The sequence below is a fragment of the Bos javanicus genome, chromosome 1, assembly GCF_032452875.1.
Source record: "Bos javanicus breed banteng chromosome 1, ARS-OSU_banteng_1.0, whole genome shotgun sequence".
Classification (NCBI taxonomy): domain Eukaryota; kingdom Metazoa; phylum Chordata; class Mammalia; order Artiodactyla; family Bovidae; genus Bos; species Bos javanicus.
In genome coordinates this window covers 36,423,623-36,444,280 of record NC_083868.1, presented here as the reverse complement: position 1 = coordinate 36,444,280, position 20,658 = coordinate 36,423,623, and the positions used below count along the sequence as shown (strand labels likewise).

The following is a 20,658-nucleotide window of genomic DNA, read 5'->3' as shown; positions in this document are numbered from 1 at the left end:
TGGCTGGCAGGTAGGTACAGGTCCTTGTCCCTGATCCCAGATGTAGAATCTTAGATGTGGCAGAGGCTGGAAGATGGAAATTCCATTCTACTTTTTTGTATAAGTAGATTTAGAGTCTTGAGATGAGAAATGACAGGTTGAAGGAATGAATCTAGCCTATAATATGAAGACTTTGCATTAGATTTAAGGTAAAGATACTATTGATAAGTTGGGCATTAACTGATAATTTGTCTATGCATTTGTGGGGGTTACAAAAGATATTTGAAATGTTTTTATAGACTGGTGATTAAAATATGAGTTATATAACATAAGTTTGTAAACAATGTTAAAGAGAACTTGGTTTACTGAATTTATTTATTAGACTTAGATTTACATGATTTAATCATTTTATTAGGCATTTTAGATTCATTATGTACTTTGTCAGGTGTTTTTTAAAACACTTCATGGAATCTTATAATTTATAAAGATTAACTGAAAATCTAGTGAAGGTATAGATAGATTTATTTTTTAATGCATAAATTGAACTTAAGGCCTTAAGAAAAAACTAGATACTGACATTGGCAGTGCTAAAAACTGGAATAAAATGCACATCACTTAAAACACAAACAACTGTCAAAATTTTTTTCTGTGCTCAAAAATTCCCTCAGACATGAAAAACTTAGTTATAAAGCGAAGCTTAGGATAAAACCACATACATTTACAAATTTTACTTAGATGAATCATTAGGCTACATATTCAAGGTGGCAATTAACATTTTGCTTTTATTGGCACTTTTCATTCATTGTTAAAATACATGAAAGAGGCTTTGTCTTCTAAGAGAACAAGGCAGCAGAAGAAATTAAGTTTCAAGACAAAGAACCGTTCCAAGAAGTACCACTAAGTCCAAACATGAAAATAGCCTCTAAAAGTCACTTATGGAATTCCCAAATTAAAATAAGCAGGCAAGCAAACAAAAACCCTATAAACAGTGGGCAAATTACTTAACCTTTCTGCTTTTTCAGTTAACTCTTCTACAAAATGGATACTAAAAACACCTACTTCATAGGATTGTTGTGAGGATTAAATAACACATAGTACTGAAAAGTGCTTGGGACAATGCCTGACACATAACAAATACTTAATAAGTGCAAGTTACTTTTTTTCTAGTATTTTTAAAGATTCTGAATAAATATTTAATTTTAGGACACCCAACTGCTTAGCATAAAATTAATTTCTATATTTCCATGTGTCAGCATGTTATAGCACTCATAAAAATAAGGTATAAAGTTATTGATCAGCCATGATTTTTTAAACACATGGAACACAGTAATGATCTGGGCAATGACTTAACGGATAAAAATTATAATCAGTTTCAAACCTCAAGGTAAATAAATTCCTAAATTACTCTAGACATATGTATCATTGCCCATACAAATTAAGCTACTGTAAGCTGGCTTTTGGTCCAAAGCACAAGAAATAAGGTAAGCTGGATGCCAGCCCATGAATCACTGGTGAGGCTTTCAATCTGCTGTGGAACTCTTGGTGAGGCACCAATAATATAGCACTTAGCACTGCGGGACCTAAAACAGGACTTGGGTCTAAAGTCAAAAGATGATGAAACAGATCTACTGCTAGTATCTTAAACCTGGCAGAAAATAAGAAACACTTGGAGGTCTTGTTAAAAGATGATTCCCAGACCCCAATTCAAACCTACTGTTTTAATTATTAAACCTACTATTTAATTATTATAATTTAAAGTTTCTAAGGGAAAACCCTAATAACCTGTATGTTTAACAACAGCTAGCCCTCAGTCAGCTCTGGCATGTGTTTTCATTGTACTTCCTACATTTAAAGTGCACTATCATAAATGTTTATAGTATAAAGTATATATTTGCACTCCTACCAATCCTTCTATTAAAATTAGTAAATTAGATTAAGTTCATTTTCTAAGATACAATTATATTTAAGTGAAAGTTTTGTTTTTTGGTGCATGCATTCCTTGAGTCAAATACAACATATTTTGGAGACCACTTCTATGGGGAAGTAAATCTGGATAGGAAATAGAGATGAAATAAAGATTTCACTTTGGTCTATTTAATAAGACACAGAATGAAAGAAAAGTTTTTAAGTATCTTTGGGCTCATTTTTCCTTAAATAGTATGGTGAATGGTTTTCAATTTAAAAGCTCTCAAGTGAAAAAGGAAATACTTAAATCACTCTAGATTTACAACTTATCTTTTCTGAGTATATTTATATTGTATTTTTAGGAGGTTTATTTAATTAAAAAACCTATATATTAACTTGGACCTATATATTAACTTAATCCTTTATTTACTCACTGCATTGTACTAAATATAATTCCCTTGGAAACTTACATTCAGCCTTGTGTCTTTACCAAAGTAGAGAGAAAACATAACTTCCTCACTCTTCTTTTATAATCTGTTTAGTTCCAGAAGACTTTTCTTTCACAAACTTGCTGTCACTTTGCATGTCTGTGTAGCTGCAGGTCAGTGTTCTGGTCATTACACAAACTTAATCTGAATCCTTTTGTTTATCATAGTATAAAAGTTCTTAATACTTAAACTTCGTATTTAAGGACCTCTGAATTTACCAACCTAACTCATTCACCTATGAATGAACACCATGACTCCGCTTCTCCAGCCTGGTTTTTAACGTCTCCTAAGCTTATCTCGTACTTCCTTGCCTATGCCTTTTCTACCACTCTTCCCTACAACTTTCTCCTGTCTTCCCACTGAGAAGCCTCCACTAGCTACCTCAATCCATAATAATTCTCCAGCAGTATTGAAAATCTGTACAACTCCACTCTTCTGGTACTCATTATATAGGAGAAAGGCCATGCATTACTGAGTAGGTGTTGCCATCATCTTACTTCCTAGGTAGGTAAAAGTTTCTTCAGTCAGAAAAGGAAAGTATACCAGAGAAGACATATTCTTAAATGATAGATAACTTTTAAAATCAAATTAGGATTTTATAGAAATCTGTGAAAGCAGAAGCATTATGAAATATGTCTTACTTTGAATGAAATCAGATTCCAGAATTAAGTATAAAATACCACGTCAAATTCATTCATAAGCAAGATATTGCAGCAGATCAAAGCAAAAATGTAAAAGGTATTCAATGTGATTGATTTATAAAACCAAAGACTTTAAAACACAGCAAACTCTTTATAATTTATAACACTTGGAAATGAGAAGGATCATATCTTTTATTATTACATTTTCATTAGCTGTGGTAAAGTACTTCAAAACGGGTAAAATTCAAAGATGTTATGCAGTTTTCTTTTACAAAAAGACAGTTCTCACAAATTTGCTGTTCTTTTCTGTGAGAGGTTTCTGAGAAGTATTTATCTGATGTTTTTGAAAAAATTAGCGTTCTGAGTTTTCTAATATAGAAAGAATAGTATACAGTGAGAAAGTTATTACTCTGAAAAAGAAAGTTCTTAAGAGATGATCATTTAAAATAGATGTCTGGATGTATTTACATCATTACATGACTGTTGTTGCCCCAATTCAATACCAACTATAATGCTTGTATTTATGCCATTAAAAAAATGTAATTAGAATTTTCTGTTTAAAACATCCTTCATTTGGAGCATTTTAATGAGTTTTATTTGTTTAAAAATGGTTACTGTTCAAGAAAACAGTGATTTCAGAAACAACAAATTTAGTCAAATTGCAAAAAAATTGCAAATTGCAAATTTTTTATTAAAAATTTTTCAATAATATTGTCATGCGAGTGTATGTTCCTTGGTTCTTTGTTTCGTCACAACAAAGATTTGGAGTGACGATATGAACTTAAAATTTTTTAAAAATAAAGCACATTCAGTCATACTGGTGTCATTAAAGTTTTACACTGTTAAAATATTATTTTACTACATATTTTTATGTTTTATAATAGTTGTTGTTTAGTTGGTAAAGTCATGTCCAACTCTTTTGCAACCTTGTGAACTGTAGCCCATGAGGCTCCTCTGTCCATGGGATTTCCTAGGCAAGAACTTTGGGGTGGGTTGCAATTTCCTCTTCCAAGGGGTCATCCCGACCCAGGGATCAAACCCATGTTTCCTGTATTGGCAGGCAGATTTTTTACCACCGAGCCACCTGGGAGCCCATATAGTATTAATGAAAGTGAAAGTGTCCATCACTGTCGTGTCCCACTCTTTGCAACCCCATGGACTGTAGCCCACTAGGCTCCTCTCTCCACGAGATTCCCCAGACAAGAATACTGGAGTGGGTTGCCATTCACTTCTCCAGGGGATCTTCGGGACCAGGGATCGAACCTGGGTCTTCCACATTGCAGGTAGATTCTTTACCATCTGAGCCACAGGGAATATTTCCAAATACTATAGTATTAGTACATGTACATAAAATAACACCTATACACATATTGGAGATATATGTTCAAACTTAAAAAGTCTGAATGGGTATGATATCAGAAGTCTAAGGATTCCTAGTTTTAGGTATTATTTATTTATTTTGTGTTTGGTATCAGTTATAAAACTCATCTTCTTCTATTGATCCTAATGGCTTGGCAGTTTTCTTCAACATCTCCTGGTCTGCTTCTTCTTTGCCATTAATAGATTTGTACTCTAGTCGATGCCTTCATCTGCTATCACTCAGATAGCCGCAGTAAAGTTTCTTATTTCTCTCTCTCCCCATTAAGGTGGTCTTGAAAAGGCTTTAAAATGTTAAGACCATGAAGCATTTAAGATAGTATAAATAAAAACATTTCTTTAAACCTATTCTTTTGACCCATACATTATTGCACACACGTGGCTGCATCATTTAGTAGATTAGGGAACACTGGAAAGAAGGCTGAGTTGAGAATAGGATTCTATAAACCTCAACTCATTTGAGCTTAAGTTTCTGATCTATAAAACAAGGAATTATTAAATTTCTAAGGTGACTGTCATCTTAAAATTATAAAAAATTCACTATTTGCATATAAATTATCCATATTTCACTTTAAAAATAACTAGAAATTATGTATTTATAAGTGAACTATTCGGAGAAGGCAGTGGCACCCCACTCCAGTACTCTTGCCTGGAAAATTCCATGGACAGAGGAGCCTGGTAGGCTGCAGTCCATGGGGTTGCAAAGAGTCGGACATGACTGTGAGACTTCACTTCCACTTTTTACTTTCACGCATCAGAGAAGGAAATGGCAACTCACTCCAGTGTTCTTGCCTGGAGAATCCCAGGGATGGTGGAGCCTGGTGGGCTGCCATCTCTGGGGTCGCACAGAGTTGGACACAACTGAAGCAACTTAGCAGTAGCAGCAGTAAACTATTGGGGCTTTTGAAAAAATAAAAATATTTATGAGTTATTATCTCCTATTTAATAAACCTGATTAAATTTTTTTACATTAAAAATTTTTAGGTAACAATGTAAATGTTACTTAGTTTTTTTCTGAAGGGAAATCAATCATAAATAAAGTAAAACCACCAACTCAGTATAATCTGATTTCAGAATTAATTGGTAGTTGCCATAATAGGCTTCCCTCATGGCTCAGATGGTAAAGAATCCACCTGCAGTGTGGGAGACCTGGGTTTGATCCCTGGGTTGGGAAGATCCTCTGGAGGACGGTATGGCAACCCACTCCAGTATTCTTGCCTGGAGGATCCTCATGAACAGAGGAACCTGGCAGGCTATAGTCCATGGGGTCACAAAGAGTAGGAAATGACTGAGCAACTAAGCACAGCACAGCACAGCACTTTCAATTTAAAGACAGAAAATTTAATTTCTGCATATCTTATTAAGAAACATTTACTTCTAATTTAGTTTAAAATTATTTTTACATAGCAAGTCTGAAGATTACAAAGAAATATATTTCTATGTGTGTTATCTGAGTGTGAAAGTACAACCTACCCTACTATCAATAATTTAAAATAAGTAATGAAATGATATGGCCATCAGAGAAGTGCTATTGTTACAGTTCTAACCTATAAGACAGACCCTGAAGCAGAATTAGGGTAGCTGCAAGATTTACTTGAACACAGGTTCCTAGGCAAACTACATATAAAATATGACTCCGTGAATAGGTCAGTCAAGAGAACAGGTCACAATATGGGTTATGCTACAAATTGACAAGTTACTAAAGCTCCAATAAATATTGTTGAATGAATGAATAAAATTTCTCAAGTCTTTGGTTTAATGATTTATTTAGAAATATTTTATCTGGGAAAATATATATTACTTTAGGTATTAATATGTTCAGATAATATGGGAACACAATTTTGAAACTGCTTCTCACAGAAGGTCTTGCTCTTAAGCTGATATTTGTTGTTCAGTCACTCAGTTGTGTCTGACTCTTTGCAATCCCATGGACTGCAGCATGCCAGGCTTCCCTATCCTTCACCATCTCCCAGAGTTTGCTCAAACTCATGTCCACTGCATGGAGTCAGTGATGCCATCCAAACATCTCGTCCTCTGTCATACCCTTCTCCTCCTGCATTCAATCTTTCCTGGCATCAGAGTCTTTTCCAATGAGTTGGCTCTTTGCATCAGGTGGTCAAAATATTGGAGCTTCAGCATCAAGCCTTCCAATGAATAATCAGGGTTGATTTCCTTTAGAATTGACTGGTTTGATCTCTTTGCAGTCCAAAGGACTCTCAGCAGTCTTCTCCAACAGAGAAGGTTCGAGAAAGAATCAATTCTTCATCGCTTAGCCTTCTTTATGGTCCAGTCTCACATCCATACATGACTACTGGAAAAACCATAGCTTTGACTAGACGGACCTCTGTCGGCAATGTCTCTGCTTTTTAATACACTGTCTAGGTTTGTCATAGCTTTTCCTTTAAGAAGAAAGTGTCTTTTAATTTTATGGCTGCAGTCACTGTCAGCAGTGATTTTGGAGCCCAAGAAAATAAAGTCTCTCACTGTTTCCATTGTTTTCCCATCTATTTACCATGAAGTGATAGGACTGGATGCCATAATCTTAGTTATCTGAGTGCTGAGTTTTAAGCCAGCTTTTACACTCTCCTCTTTCACTTTCATCAAGAGGCTCTTTAGTTCCTCTTCACTTTCTGCCATAAGGGTGGTGTCATCTTCAATAATTATGAGGTTATTAATATTTCTCCCTGAAATCTTGATTTCAGCTTATGCTTCACCAGCCCAGCATTTCTCATGATGTACTCTGCATATAAGTTAAATAAGCAGGGTGACTATATATACAGCCTTGATCTACTCCTTTCCCAATTTGGAACCAGTCTGTTGTTCCATCTCCGGTTTTAACTCTTGCTTCTTGATCTGTATACAGATTTCTTAGGAGGCAAGTAAGGTGGTCTGGTAGTTCCATCTCTTTCAGAATTTTCCAGTTTGTTGTGATCCACACAGTCAAAGGCTTTAGCGTAGTCAATGAAGCGTAAGTAGATGTTTTTGGGGAATTTTCTTGCTTTTTCTATAATCCAACGGATGTTGGCAATTTGATCTCTGGTTCCTCTGCCTTTTCTTTTTTTTCTCTGCCTTTTCTAAATCCAGCTGATACATCTGGAATTTCTCAGTTCATGCACTGTTGAAGCCTAGCTTGGAGTTATATTTTAAAACCTTTTAACCAGAGTTACAAAGGTAGTTTTGAATACCAAGATGAGAAATTTGCCAAATCATTTGGGAAATTTATTCCCATTAGTCTACGGAAGGGACATGATCTAGGTTTTGAGAAGGTTTTAGTGGAATGTCAATAGTTCTAAACTTATTCCTATTAGCTAAAATAATAAAATCTGGGAGACACACTGGTCTTATGAAGATGATGAATATATACTCTCACTTCTTTTTGTGTGTGTGTTAGTTGCTCAGTCATGTCCGACTCCTTGTGACCCCATGCACTGTAGCCTGCCAGGCTCCTCTGTTCAAGGAATTCTCCAGGCAAGAATACTCGAGTGGGTTGCCATTCCCTTCTCCAGGGGATCTTCCCAAACCAGAGATCGAACCCTGGTCTCCTGCATTGCAGGTAGATGCTTTACCATCTGAGCCACCAGTGAAGCCACTCTAACTTCTCAGGGGACATCAACATTTGCCCCAGTAAAACATGGTGGACACAACAAGCTATTTACACTCCTCTCTTGTGGCTGGTTCTTTTACTTCTGATTATTTTTTGCTCTTCAAGATGCTATTACAGTAAGATAGCCTTGGGCCTCCTCCTGTTTGTGAGTTTTTGTCCCCTATTTCCTCCACCTCCTTTCCCTACTCACACAAAGAAGGTCAAACAGATGGAAAAATAGGGTAGAGTACCAAGAAAAAAAAAAGCTTAATTAAGACCAACTTCTCTGCTCAGTCGCTCAGTTGTGTCAGACTCTTTATAATCCTGTGGACTGTATCCTGCGAGGCTCGTCTGTCCATGTGATTCTTCACACAAGAATACTAGAGTGGGTCGCCATTTCCTCCTCCAGGGGATCTTCCCTGACCCTGGGATTGAACCCTGCATCTCTACAGAGCTCTAGCAGTAATGCGTTTAGATTACAGGTTGGGGTTTTATTGACTACTTCAGGGTCAATCTCTTCCCCCCCCCCCAAATTAAACAAGTGAACAAAAATCCATATAACATTTATTTTTCTCTTAATAAAATGATACATGGTCTTGACTTGAAACAAATTAGGGAGATATACATAAAAACGCATAAATCTACCATTAATTGGGCATCATTCAGTTCAGTTCAGTTCAATTTTCAGTTGTGTCCAACTCTTTACAATCCCATGGACTGCAGCATGCCAGGCTTCTCTGTCCATCATGAACTCCCGAGCTTGCTCAAACTCATGTCCATCGAGTCGGTGATGCCATCCCACCATCTCATCCTCTGTTGTCACCATCTCCTGCCTTCTTCTTTCTCAGGATCAGGGTCTTTTCCAATGAGTTGGCTCTTGGCATCAGCTGGCCAAAGCATTGGAGCTTCAGCTTCAGCATCAGTCCTTTCAAGGAATATTCAGGACTTATTATTTCCTTTAGGACTGACTAGTTTGGTCTCCTTGCAGTGCAAGGGACACTCAAGAGTCTTCTCCAGTTGAAAAGTATCAATTCTTTGGCACTAGCCTTATGGTTCAACTCTCATATCCATATATGACTACTGGAAAAACCACAGCTTTGACTATATGGACCTTTGTTGGTAAAGTAATGTCTCTGCTTTTGGGCATCATTAGTACTTGGATATTCCAAAGATATTTAAAACTCTTGCGTCTAGAATGGAACTTATCTTCTTTCTAGATCTTCCTCTTCCCCATATGATCAATGCTCAGTTAGTGAATAGCTCTACTCTACGTGGTTATTTGAAAGAAGGAAACGGCAACCCAGTCCATTATTCTTGCCTGGAGAATCCCATGGACAGAGAAGCCTGGTGGGCTGTGGTCCATAGTGTTGCAAAGAGCTGGACAGGACTGAAGTCACTTAGCACATACATGGTTACTTCAGCTTAAATGCCCAAGAATATACTTGATTCCTCTTTATTTTCCTTACTTCCATCCAATCAGTACTATAATCTGAGATCTCAGTTGTTGATTATTGTGTGTGTACTTTTATTCAAAATTTATAGTTTTTTTCAGAATAATTTCTGATATTAATAGGATTTTCATAACAACATATTAACAATAGTGTGCTTACTTTTACATGTTTCTTCAGATCAGTCCTATTTTTTTTCCCCATAACCACTCTGTGTAAATTCTTTGCTTTGATCACTTCTAAATCAGCTGGTTTCTTTCTTTCATTTTCCTGATAAAAGATAGGTAGCTGGTTTGTCTTCTAAGTATCTGGACTATTTATTTCTGTTGCCCTCTCTCATAAACTACAGGGCTTGGCATCTGTATTATTAAATAATACTTTTTCCCTTTAAAAACTCAGGATATTATTTGTTCTGCCATTTGTTACAATGAAGAAGTTCACTGCAGACCTGATTTTATTCTTTCCTTTATGAGAACCCTAGTTTTTCTATGTGAGTCCTGCATCTGTAGGAGTTTTTTTTATCCTAAAAACGAAGACTGTAATAAGATATGGCTGTATGTAACCATGAATTGAAAATTAATTTTTAAAAATTATTTACTTCAATGGTTTGGTTTTTCTTAGAGCTAGTCTGCTGTTGATAGCCTTCACTACACTTTTAATTTAGTGGTTTCCTCTCCATATAGTATTTTACTTCCATACATCCTTGAGGTTGTCCTTTCTTTTAAATTTCACTTCAGTTTCACAGAAGATACTTGAGACTCAACCACAGCAAGAACATAACTGATCCTTAAAAAACAAACAAACAAAAAAAAGAAAACACCTTTTATCTTACCATGTAACTGATGGTAATTCATGTTATTTAGTCTCTTCATTCATCTCTACCTAGAGTATTTATAACAGAGAGCTGTTTTACTAATGGATAAATAGGTCTTTGTCAAATTTTTCAAGTCCAAACAGAGAAGGTAAAAGTTTCTAACTATGATTTGTTAAGAGTAATGGCCTGTGAGGCAGTAAATTATGAGGAAGCTACAGCTGGAGCTGTACAGCTGAGCTATTCAGAAAACGGTCTTAACCTCTGGGTATTGGGACAGGCTGCATTTAGTTTGGGTCATACCACCATTCTCTCAATGAAAGGAATGCTCTCATGCAGAGCCATACATGCCATTTTTAATGTAGATTTAACAGTCACATCACAATTCCTGTTCTGTTGGTTCTGCTGCACACCTAGTGTATTTTCAGGAAGCACCAACCAGAAGGAGATTGGCCACATACCAAATGACTCACTATTTGCTATTTCCTCTGGCCTCTACTGTTACAAGCTGGTGGGGGGAGCCACATATTACTGGATAGCACTGGATGGTTCTCTCTTTTATCTCTGTCTCTCATTTCCCTATTTAATCACATTCAGTTAACCAACTGCCGATTTTATAGCATTCACAAGGAATTTTTTTCCAAATTTTACATTATTTTTGTCATTTCATTGAGAGTCTGTTTAATTAAATTAATGGATTTTGGAGACCAAGTGTAATGAATTCAATTACAAACCTATGGAAAGCTCACCAATGAACAGATTAAAATAAAAATAATAATAATGAAGTTGGTGCATCACACAAGAAATGTGTCATCTTATGTTGAGGTAAAGAAAAATTACCAGAGGCCAAGTTCCAAGAAAGCAAGCTTTTAGGAGCCAGCACAGGTCCTCCTCATCTTACAATGGGGTTAAGGCCTAATAAACCACTGTAAGATGAAAATACCATAAGTCGAAAATGCATTTAATACATCTAACCTCGCAAACATCATAGCTTAGCCAAGCCGGCCTTAAAAATGCTCAGAACACTTCTACCGGGCTTATAGTTGGGAAAAGTCATCTATCACAAAGCCTATTTTATAATAAAATGTTCAACACCTCATGTAATTTATTGATTATACTGAAAGTCAAAAACAGAATGGCTGTCTGGGTACAGAATGGTTTTAAGTGTACTGGTTGTCTACTCTCATGATAGCATGGCTAATTGGAGCTACTGGGAGCTGCTGCCACTGCCCAGCATCATGAGACAGCACCATATACCATATCATTAGCCAGGAAGAGATCAAATTTCAACATGTGAAGTACACTTTCTACTGAATGGTATGCTTTCACACCATCATAAAGCTGAAAAATCCTAAGTTGAACCACTGTAAGTTGGGGACAATCTGTATATGGAACATCTGGCTCTAAGAATGAAGTTTCCTCTTGGAATAAAGCAGAGTAAAATATAGTCAATGGATAAGAAGAATAAGTAATTTCTACCTAAACAACTCAAGGTTTAGGAAATCTGAAATTCACAGAAGAAAAGAATAAGCTTAAGAGGTAGGTTTTGATTTCATCATGAAAAACAGAAATCCTAATAATATGACTTCATGAGTTCACATACTTCACCAGACAGGCTATAGGCCTTCCTTAGACCTTAAACCTGATCATTTTTCTAAGAACACCACCAAACGGAGGACCCTATACAGCAAATAGTTACTGTTTCCACTTAACAAACAATGAAACTGACACTGAAATTATGTAACTTGCCCAAGATGACAGAGTGGCAAGTCGGGAAATGGGAAGGAAATGGGTGGGGGAAGAGAATGAACAATTAACTCAAATCTGCCAAGAATGTTAGTCCCTTGCTAATTCAAAGTGTGATCTAGGGACCAGCACCATCAGCATCACCTCATAGCTTTTAGAAATGCAGATTCTCAGGTCCCAACCCAGAACTACTGAATCATTAACTTGGATTTTAACAAAATTCCCATGTGATCTTTATGTACACTAAAGTATGAGCACCTGTGTTTGTCCTACTTCTTGCAGAGAAGAGCATGATCTTAGCTGGTATGAATCTGTATGAAAGATGGATAGAAATGTACCACTTGGGAACTAGGGCTTGTACTAGTAGAAAGTATTAAAAAAAAAAATTCAAAAGGTGACATTGGGTTCGTCATTGGATTATCAAAGGTTGGTCTAAAGCCTGGAGAATTAACAAGCTTACAAATGTGAGGTTTTAAAGGAGTATACATGATGGACTACATATTGTCTTTTCTTGAGTCCCTTAGGGCACATGGCTGGGGAAGCACCAGCAGCAGCGGTTCAGTTAGAAAATGAAGACTATTCTCCAGATAAAGCTAAAATGGGTACAAAAGGTGAAATTTCTCCAAGGAGACAGAAATTAGAGGCTTAGGAAAATTTAGAGTAGGAGTGGGCCACAATATCACAAGTAGCAGAAATGTAGAGACTGAAAACAAACAGGAGAAGGGGTGGGTTTTAGAATTTGTTGAGGAAACAGAAAACTGTGCAAACCTACTGAGGTTGAGGAACTCTCTACTGAGTGATTAATTATTGAGATAACTGAATGGAAACTCTGTTGACAAAGTGAAAAAAGGATATACCCTTCACAAATATTATGATTTCACACATTTAAAACAGAAGTCAAATACTGTCTCTTATCAACTCTAAAAACACTTCAGTATTTCCCACTGAAGTCATTTGTCACTTTCTAAAATACTTGCAATTTACAAAGGTTTGACTTCTTGTCTTTCTGTCTCTAAACTAGAATTAAAGCCCACAATAGCAAGGTTTTTCTGGTTTTGCTTATTACGGTTTTTTGCCAGAGCTTAGTGCATAGCGCACAGTGGGAACTAAATAAATATTTACTGAAGCAAAAATTCAAGAATAGATTGCTAAGGACACAAGTGTCGAAGGAAAAATGGAATGGAAAATTATTTTAAAATACCTGAATATAGACTCTAGTTAGAATGCAGTTTCCATGAGAACAAGTATTTTTACCTCTTTTGCTCAATGTAAGGATGGATACAATAGAAAGTTCAATATAAATGTAACTGATTCTAAGATGTGTTTTTTTCATATTTTTTTTTTAACACTAAGATCATATTGTTTTACAATACTATCTGAATCCATGTCAGCCTGGTAATGGTTATGATGTAGTTGTCATTCTGAACGCAAGGACATCAAAGACAGCATGAAACCTTGCCAGACGGTTTACTGGTGACTCAGAATAAAACCCAAGAGACTAGCAGAGCACTCTTTTAACTCTTGGATATCAAATGGTATAGGTACAGATAATTAATCTAACTTAATACCCCTGAAACAGGAGTCAAAAGGTGACTAAACAGAACTTATTGTAAGTCATTTTAAGCTTTTAAAAACCCAGTACAAATGACTTCTAGTTATTTTATTAACTATTTTAGGAAATGCTACATCACCAACACTTTCGATGCCACTGAAGACAAAACAGTGTAGAAAAACAGACACTGATGACTGGAGATGAAAAGCAATTCTAGAGTCAGATTCTGAGTGTGAAGAGGTTTTAGATATACTTTAGCCAATTAAGTTTGCTTATAGTTTTCCTATTTTAGGACTTCCCTGATAGCTCAGTTGGTAAAGAATCTGCCTGCAATGCAGGAGACCCTGGTTCAATTCCTGGGTCGGGAAGACCTGCTGGAGGAGGGAAAGGCCACCCACTCTAGTATTCTTGGGCTTCCCTGGTGGCTCAGCTGGTAAAGAATTCACCTGCAATGTGGGAGACCTGGGTTTGATCCCTGGGTTGGGAAGATCCTCTGGAGAAGGGAAAGGCTACCCACTCCAGTATTCTGGCCTGGAGAATTCCATGGACTATATGTCAATGGGGTCACAAAGAGTCGGACACAACTGAGCGACTTTCACTTCACTTCCTATTTTATTTATGTACCAGAATGATCAATCATAAAAATCTGTTTTAATTCAACCTAAAACACTTTAAGTAAACATGAAATACAAATTATAGGGGAGAGAAAGCATTGCACAACTTCTCTGTGACTCATGATTTCCTTCCTCAATGTAGAATGCAGTATGTTGTCTCAACAATTATACCCCTAGGGGGAGCTCAAAGTCCATCTTCCTTTATGTGTGTGTGCTCAGTCACTCAGCTGTGTCTGACTCTGCGACCCCATGGGCTGCAGCCCACCAGGCTTCTCTGTCCATTGGATTTCCCAGGCAAGAATACTGGAGTGGCTTGCCATTTCCTTCTCCAGGGGATCTTCCCGACTCAGGCATCAAACCTATGTCTCCTGCATTAGCAGGAGGATTCTTTACCACTGCGCCACCTGGGAAGCCCCACATCTTCCTTTATTCCACCCCTAAAAAGGGCAATGAGATACTGCCAAGGACACATTTGTGAGCCACAGTACTATATATTGCTTCCCAACAAAATGGTAAAAAAAAAAAACATCAAATGATCTTGTATCTACAGGTGAGGTCTTAGATCTTTAGTCATTCCCTTCTAGATTTACTCTTCATTCATAAAGTGTATGCAAAAAGAAAAAGAAAAAAAAACCCTGCCTCCTCTCTTGGAAAGGCTATTAAGGAAATAGATGAGAAAATCAGAAAATAGCCAAGGGGAAAAGTGGCATGGGGACAGACAGCCTGCTTCTAGTCTAGGCAAAAAGAGTGCTTTTTCTATGGCTAAGGGCTATGCATGGGGTTTTGCAACAAAAGCCTTTAGCAATAAAAAGCATGCTAGCAATAAAAGGATATGCTTGGGAAGCTACAGGGGGTGGTGGCAGCAGGCTCCAGTCTAGCAAATAAGGAATTAAAATCTAATGTATGAACTGCTTAGAAGTACAGCTAAAAGTTATTTTAAGAACTTTCTTTTCTGCTAATGTAACAGAATCTTAAGCATTGTCGCATTAGGAAATCTAGAAGCTTATAATCAATAAATAATCAATATACTATTTTCAGGTGGAGCAAAAGGGTCTGTTTCAAAGGTAGATTAAAATGAAATTAATAAACTGTTTTACCTGGAATGATCCAAGAATATCCTTTAAGGGCTCTTCATAAAATTCATCTCTTCCAAAGAACAGCAGCAACTCAAAGAAACTCCTAGAAAGAATAAGCGAATGGATTGATTTTTTTTGCCCCAATTTAAAATTATCAAGAAATAACAGTTATATAATATCAGATATTTAGTTTTAAAATAGTTGGCTTTGAAAAACTATTAATCATGTGAAGTAAAGTGAAGTTAAAGTCACTCAGTCGTGTACGACTCTCTGCAACCCCATGGACTACATATAGTCCATGGAATTCTCCAGGCCAGAATACTGGAGTGGGTAACTTTTCCCTTCTCTAGGGGATCTTCCCAACCCAGGGACTGAATCCAGCCAGGTCTCTCCGGCATTGCAGGCGGATTCTTTACCAGTTGAGCGACAAGGGAAGCCCATTAATCATTTAGGATTCATGTTATGTTTTTGGTAAAATTACAATAAAAAGAAATATACTGAAGTTCTATATCAATAGAATTACTTGAGTCTAGTAGTAGGAGTAGTGTTAGTCACTCAATTGTGTCCAATTTTTTGTGACCCCATGGACTGTAGCCTGCCAGGATCCTCTCCAGGCAAGAACACTGGAGTGGGTTGTCATTCCCTTCTGTAGAAGATCAAACTCAGGTCTCCTGTTTTGCAACCAGGGAGAGAAAATGCAGTGGTATACCAGGTGGCAAAAATATGGCTACATGTATCCAAATGATTAAAAAATCATAGTCTCACTTGAATCCAGTACAACAGACCCCAGAGAAAAGCAAAATCTAATTTTTTTTTCAGAGGGATATAGTGGTTAGTTGCTCAGTCATGTCTGACTCTTTGCAACCCCATGGACTGTAGCCCTCCAGGCTCTTCTGTCCATGGAATTCTCCAGACAAGAATACTGGAATAGGTTGCCATGCCCTTCTCCAGGAGATATTTCCAACCCAGGGATCAAACCCAGGTCTCCCGCATTGCAAGAAGATTCTTTACCAAATGAGGCACCAGGGAAGCCCTAGAACAAGGTAGGACTCCCCAAAATATAGAGTAGTCTAGAGCAGAGCTGGAAAACTACTGTTTTTGTTTTTTATTTTTCATAATACATGAGACAAGAACACTTAAATTTAAAATTTTAAATGTTAAAAACCAAAAAAAAAAAAAAGGCAGGGGGCAAGAGAATAGTATTTCCTAACAGGTAAAAATTACATGAAATTTAAATATCATTGTCCGTAACTACATTATTGTTCAAACAGAGCCACATCCATATATTTATATATTGACTATGGCTGTGTTCACACCAGATAAAAAAACTGAGTAGCTGCAACTAGACCTTATTAGTTAAGCCTAAAAATATTTACTATCTGGCCCTTTACTCAACCATGGTCTAGAGCCAACACTGGGTTTCAATCTCAGCTCCACTATTTCCTTTAAATGTGACCCTGAGCAAGTCACTTAGTATCTCTGTGTCTCAGTTTCTTTATTTATAAAACAGGAACAATAATAATAGCTATGTCTTGTAAAGCACTTAAAACAATCCCTGGCAATGCTATATAGGTGCTTGCTAATAATAATACAGAACTATTTTTATTATTAATATTGCCATCAAAGTTTCCTTCAACAATCTAAGAGGAAACCTAAAGTCTTCACACACGAGTTTTTCCCAGCTGTGCATATGTCAGTTTTGTTGAAATATAAGACACCAATTTTTCCTTATTTAAATTATGAAGATTTTTAAGGTATCTAAAAAAATTCATCAAGATGTTTTTCTTCAAAAATGTATTATTGTATAACGTAATACTGGAAATGTTGAATGTGTTTCATACAATGCTTAATATTTGGATAAACTATATATTTAGTATAATGCTTAATATGTAACGGTCTATACATTAGCCAATTATAATTAGTACTAGTCCTAATTATAGGTTACCTACAGTTCATTTAACTAAAGTGAAATAATTATTCATATTAGAAATACCTAAATAAAGTTAATTATATAAAAACAAATTATTTGCAGTGGGATGAGTATATTACAGATGGCATGCCTTTTTAATTAAAAAAATTATACCTTTTATCAGAGAAGGCAATGGCACCCCACTCCAGTACTTTTGCATAGAAAATCCCATGGAAGGAGGAGCCTGGTAGGCTGCATTCCATGGGGTCGCTAGAGTCGGACACGACTGAGCGACTTCACTTTCACTTTTCACTTTCATGCCCTGGAGAAGGAAATGGCAACCCACTCCAGTGTTCCTGCCTGGAGAATCCCATACACGGAGAAGCCTGGTGGGCTGCAGTCCATGGGGTCGCAGAGAGTCGGACACGACTGAAGCAACTAAGCAGCAGCATACCTTTTATAGTCATTTTTACTTTTATCAAACAGTATATTCCTATTAGCTATGTAAGCTTAAATAACTAGAATACCACTAGAGTCCCCATTTATGAAACAAACTATATTCTGGTCTTAGAATTCAGATCATATTTTCACATATACTACAAGGGGTAATAAGGTACTTCCTAAAATACACAGGCACACAATAATAGACTGTGATAATTATGACCAGATTTACTTTTCGTTTCTGGGTCTCTGAAGCAGATTAAGTAATTTTCACAATGAAATACAAGAATGTGGATTTCTGCATTTATGTACCACAGGAAAATTCCACTAAATTATAATGCTTAACTACCCAAATACAAGAAATCCACTTACTAATTTAAGCCAAATAAAATTAGGTCTATTCTACATGAATTAAAGAAGAATAGAATAGAATGTTATAAACTCTCGATTTTTAACAATTTCTTCTATGATAATTCTAAATCTTTGATCATATAGATATCTCAACTTAAATGCTACTTAAGCTTAACAAAGAGCATTTAGTCATACTCAACCATTTGAATGCGTTTATCTTCAAAACAATTTCTTCAGTAATGTCTTTACTGAGGAAAGAAAAGGTCTGTATTTTTTTTTCAAATACGTACAGATAAAGAAACTGTACATTATTTTTTCTATATTATGAATCACCACCTTTGGTGATTCATCCTCTGAAAATAAGTAAAATGCTGGCTAAAACAGCTGGCTTTTGCCTTGACTAAAAGTTAAAAGTTATACTAATATGCTCCTCCAATCAGTTTCATCACATTTCTAAGCCTGTAAGGAAAACTGCCTGCTTGCACACTGAATTACACAGGAAAGGGGAAAAAAAAAAGACTAATTTTAAAATCCTCTCATATAGGTTTTCACCTGAATTCATATTCTGTAGATGGTCCAAAAATTCTCAGGCTAAGACTTTAGCTAAGATTGGTCCTGTGCTAGTAGTATCTCCAGGTCTCTGGTTGAAACAAATGTAAATCCTTTCTAAATATCCACTTCAAACCCAGGCTTCAATTTTTACAAATAAATTTATTCCAAGAAAATACAAATTCACAATTTGTAAATATTGTAGTATTTGTAAATATTAGTAATAATGATGATGTCAAAAAAATCATAGCCTATATAAGGAAAGACAACATCATAAGCAAGAAGCAAAAGAAAATCCACAAAGACTTTATATATTTAAGCCAGATCTAGAATATAAAATGAGGATAATATAGTTTAAGGAATATTATTCAGTCACTAAGTCATGTCTGACTCTTTGCAACCCCATGGACTGTCGCCCACCAGGTTCCTCTGTCCATGGGATTATACTGGAGTGAATTACCATTTCCTACTCCATGTTTAAAGAATAAAGAAATATTAAAAATTATAAAAAAAGATAATAGCAATCAAAAACTTATAGAAATAAAATCAACAAAATTAAAAGTCAATGAACACATTTAACTGCAGGTTAGACACAGGTGAAGAAAAAAACTAGTAAAACTAGTATACTGAAAGATCTGCAAAAAAATAAAAGTGCAATACAGAGAGACAAAGAAATGGAAAACACACACAAGGGTTAAAGACATGAGGACATGAGGAATGGAGTGTACTATTCTAACATGACTAATCATACTTCCACAAAAAGAGAGAGAGAGAATGAAGCTAAGACAAAAACTAAGTAAGCATTTTTTATAACTGATAAAAGATATCAGATCTAGAAAGCCCAAGAAATTTCCATAATGATTAATCTATACCTACCTAATCATAGTATTTATAAAATGCCAAAGAACAATGTATAAACAACCAGAAAAAAATAGACTATTTAAAAAACATGGGAAATTAAATGAGCAAGAAGAGTCTAAGATGCAAATTAGTACGGTGTGTGTGTGCTCAGTTCTGTCCAACTCTTTTGCGCCCTCATGGAGTATAGCCCACCAGGCTCCTCTGTCCACAGGATTTCCCAGGCAAGGAGAGTGGAATGGGTTGCCATCTCCTCCTCCAGGGGATCTTCTGGACCCAGGTATCAAACTAGCGACTAGCGTTTTCTGTGCCTCCTGCATTGGCAGGTGGATTCTTTACTGCTTGAGCCATGAGGGAAGCAGATGTTAATTCACTAATGCAAATTAATAAGCATATAATGACTAAAAAATTTGATAGCATGAAGCAATAATAATAATTTCATCTGGGCTTTTAAAAATCATAGTAAAAATATAAAACATCAATAGCATTAAAACTGGAATGAGAAGTTTCAGTCTTTGTGTTCTAGTGCTCCTGAGCTAAAGGAAGATAAAAAGCATATAAAATATATACTTCAGTACTAAGTTCTTGTAATTCATATATTAGTATACCTGAAAGAAGAAAGTTGATTACAAAACTAATATCCATGAAAACCATGAAATAGCATGAGCAACAAAAAGCAACTAGCCAATATGAAAACATTTTGAAATATTAAAACATTTGAAACCTTTATAATTGAACTGGCATTATATTGGCATGTTAACAAACAGCCTAATGAAATTTAATGGAAAATCCAAAAATAGGACAGTTGCATGGGAGAAGTGAATATGTGACAGAAGCAGCATCTCAAATCAGGGAAAATGTTGGTTTCATATCGGACAGCCCAGTATTAAAAGACAAAATTGCTTCACTCCAACTTCCAAACATAAGAAAAAATTCAAAACGGATCAAAAAATTAATACAAATATCAGAAATAATCACATACAACTTGGTTATAGAGAAAATTTTCTTAATCATGATTCAAAAGTCAGGAGCAGCGTAAGAATACTGATGAGATTTTCTGTCTGGCATCATACTTGTGCTACATCATTTTGTAGTTCACATCTTCTGGGAATAAAATCTTTCAGCTTTTGCTTCCCTGAAAACATCTTTATTTCTCCCTCAAGAATTAATAGTTGAAAGATTTGTTCCTGCAGTACTTTAGAGATGTCACTTGACTATGTTCTGGCTTACACAGATTCTGAGATGTCTGCTGCGGTATTCTAAATTAGGTAATGTCTTTTTTCTCTGGTGGCCTTCAAGATTTTTTCTGTGATTTTCCAAGTTTAAATGT

At 36.0% G+C, this 20,658-nt stretch overlaps 1 protein-coding gene and 1 long non-coding RNA gene across 5 annotated transcripts in view; one reads left to right on the top strand and one right to left on the bottom strand.

Moving 5' to 3' along the window:
* ZNF654 (zinc finger protein 654) overlaps positions 1-20,658 on the bottom strand; it is an 86,529-nt gene that overhangs the window by 20,632 nt on the left and 45,239 nt on the right. For all 3 annotated transcript variants that reach the window (XM_061433307.1, XM_061433383.1, XM_061433469.1), the window contains one exon: positions 15,242-15,323. In XM_061433307.1, coding sequence (XP_061289291.1) covers positions 15,242-15,323 — 82 coding nt within the window. The remainder of the gene's footprint in view (positions 1-15,241; positions 15,324-20,658) is intronic.
* Positions 1-20,658, top strand: part of LOC133257789 (uncharacterized) — a 91,605-nt gene that overhangs the window by 26,824 nt on the left and 44,123 nt on the right. The window lies entirely within an intron of this gene.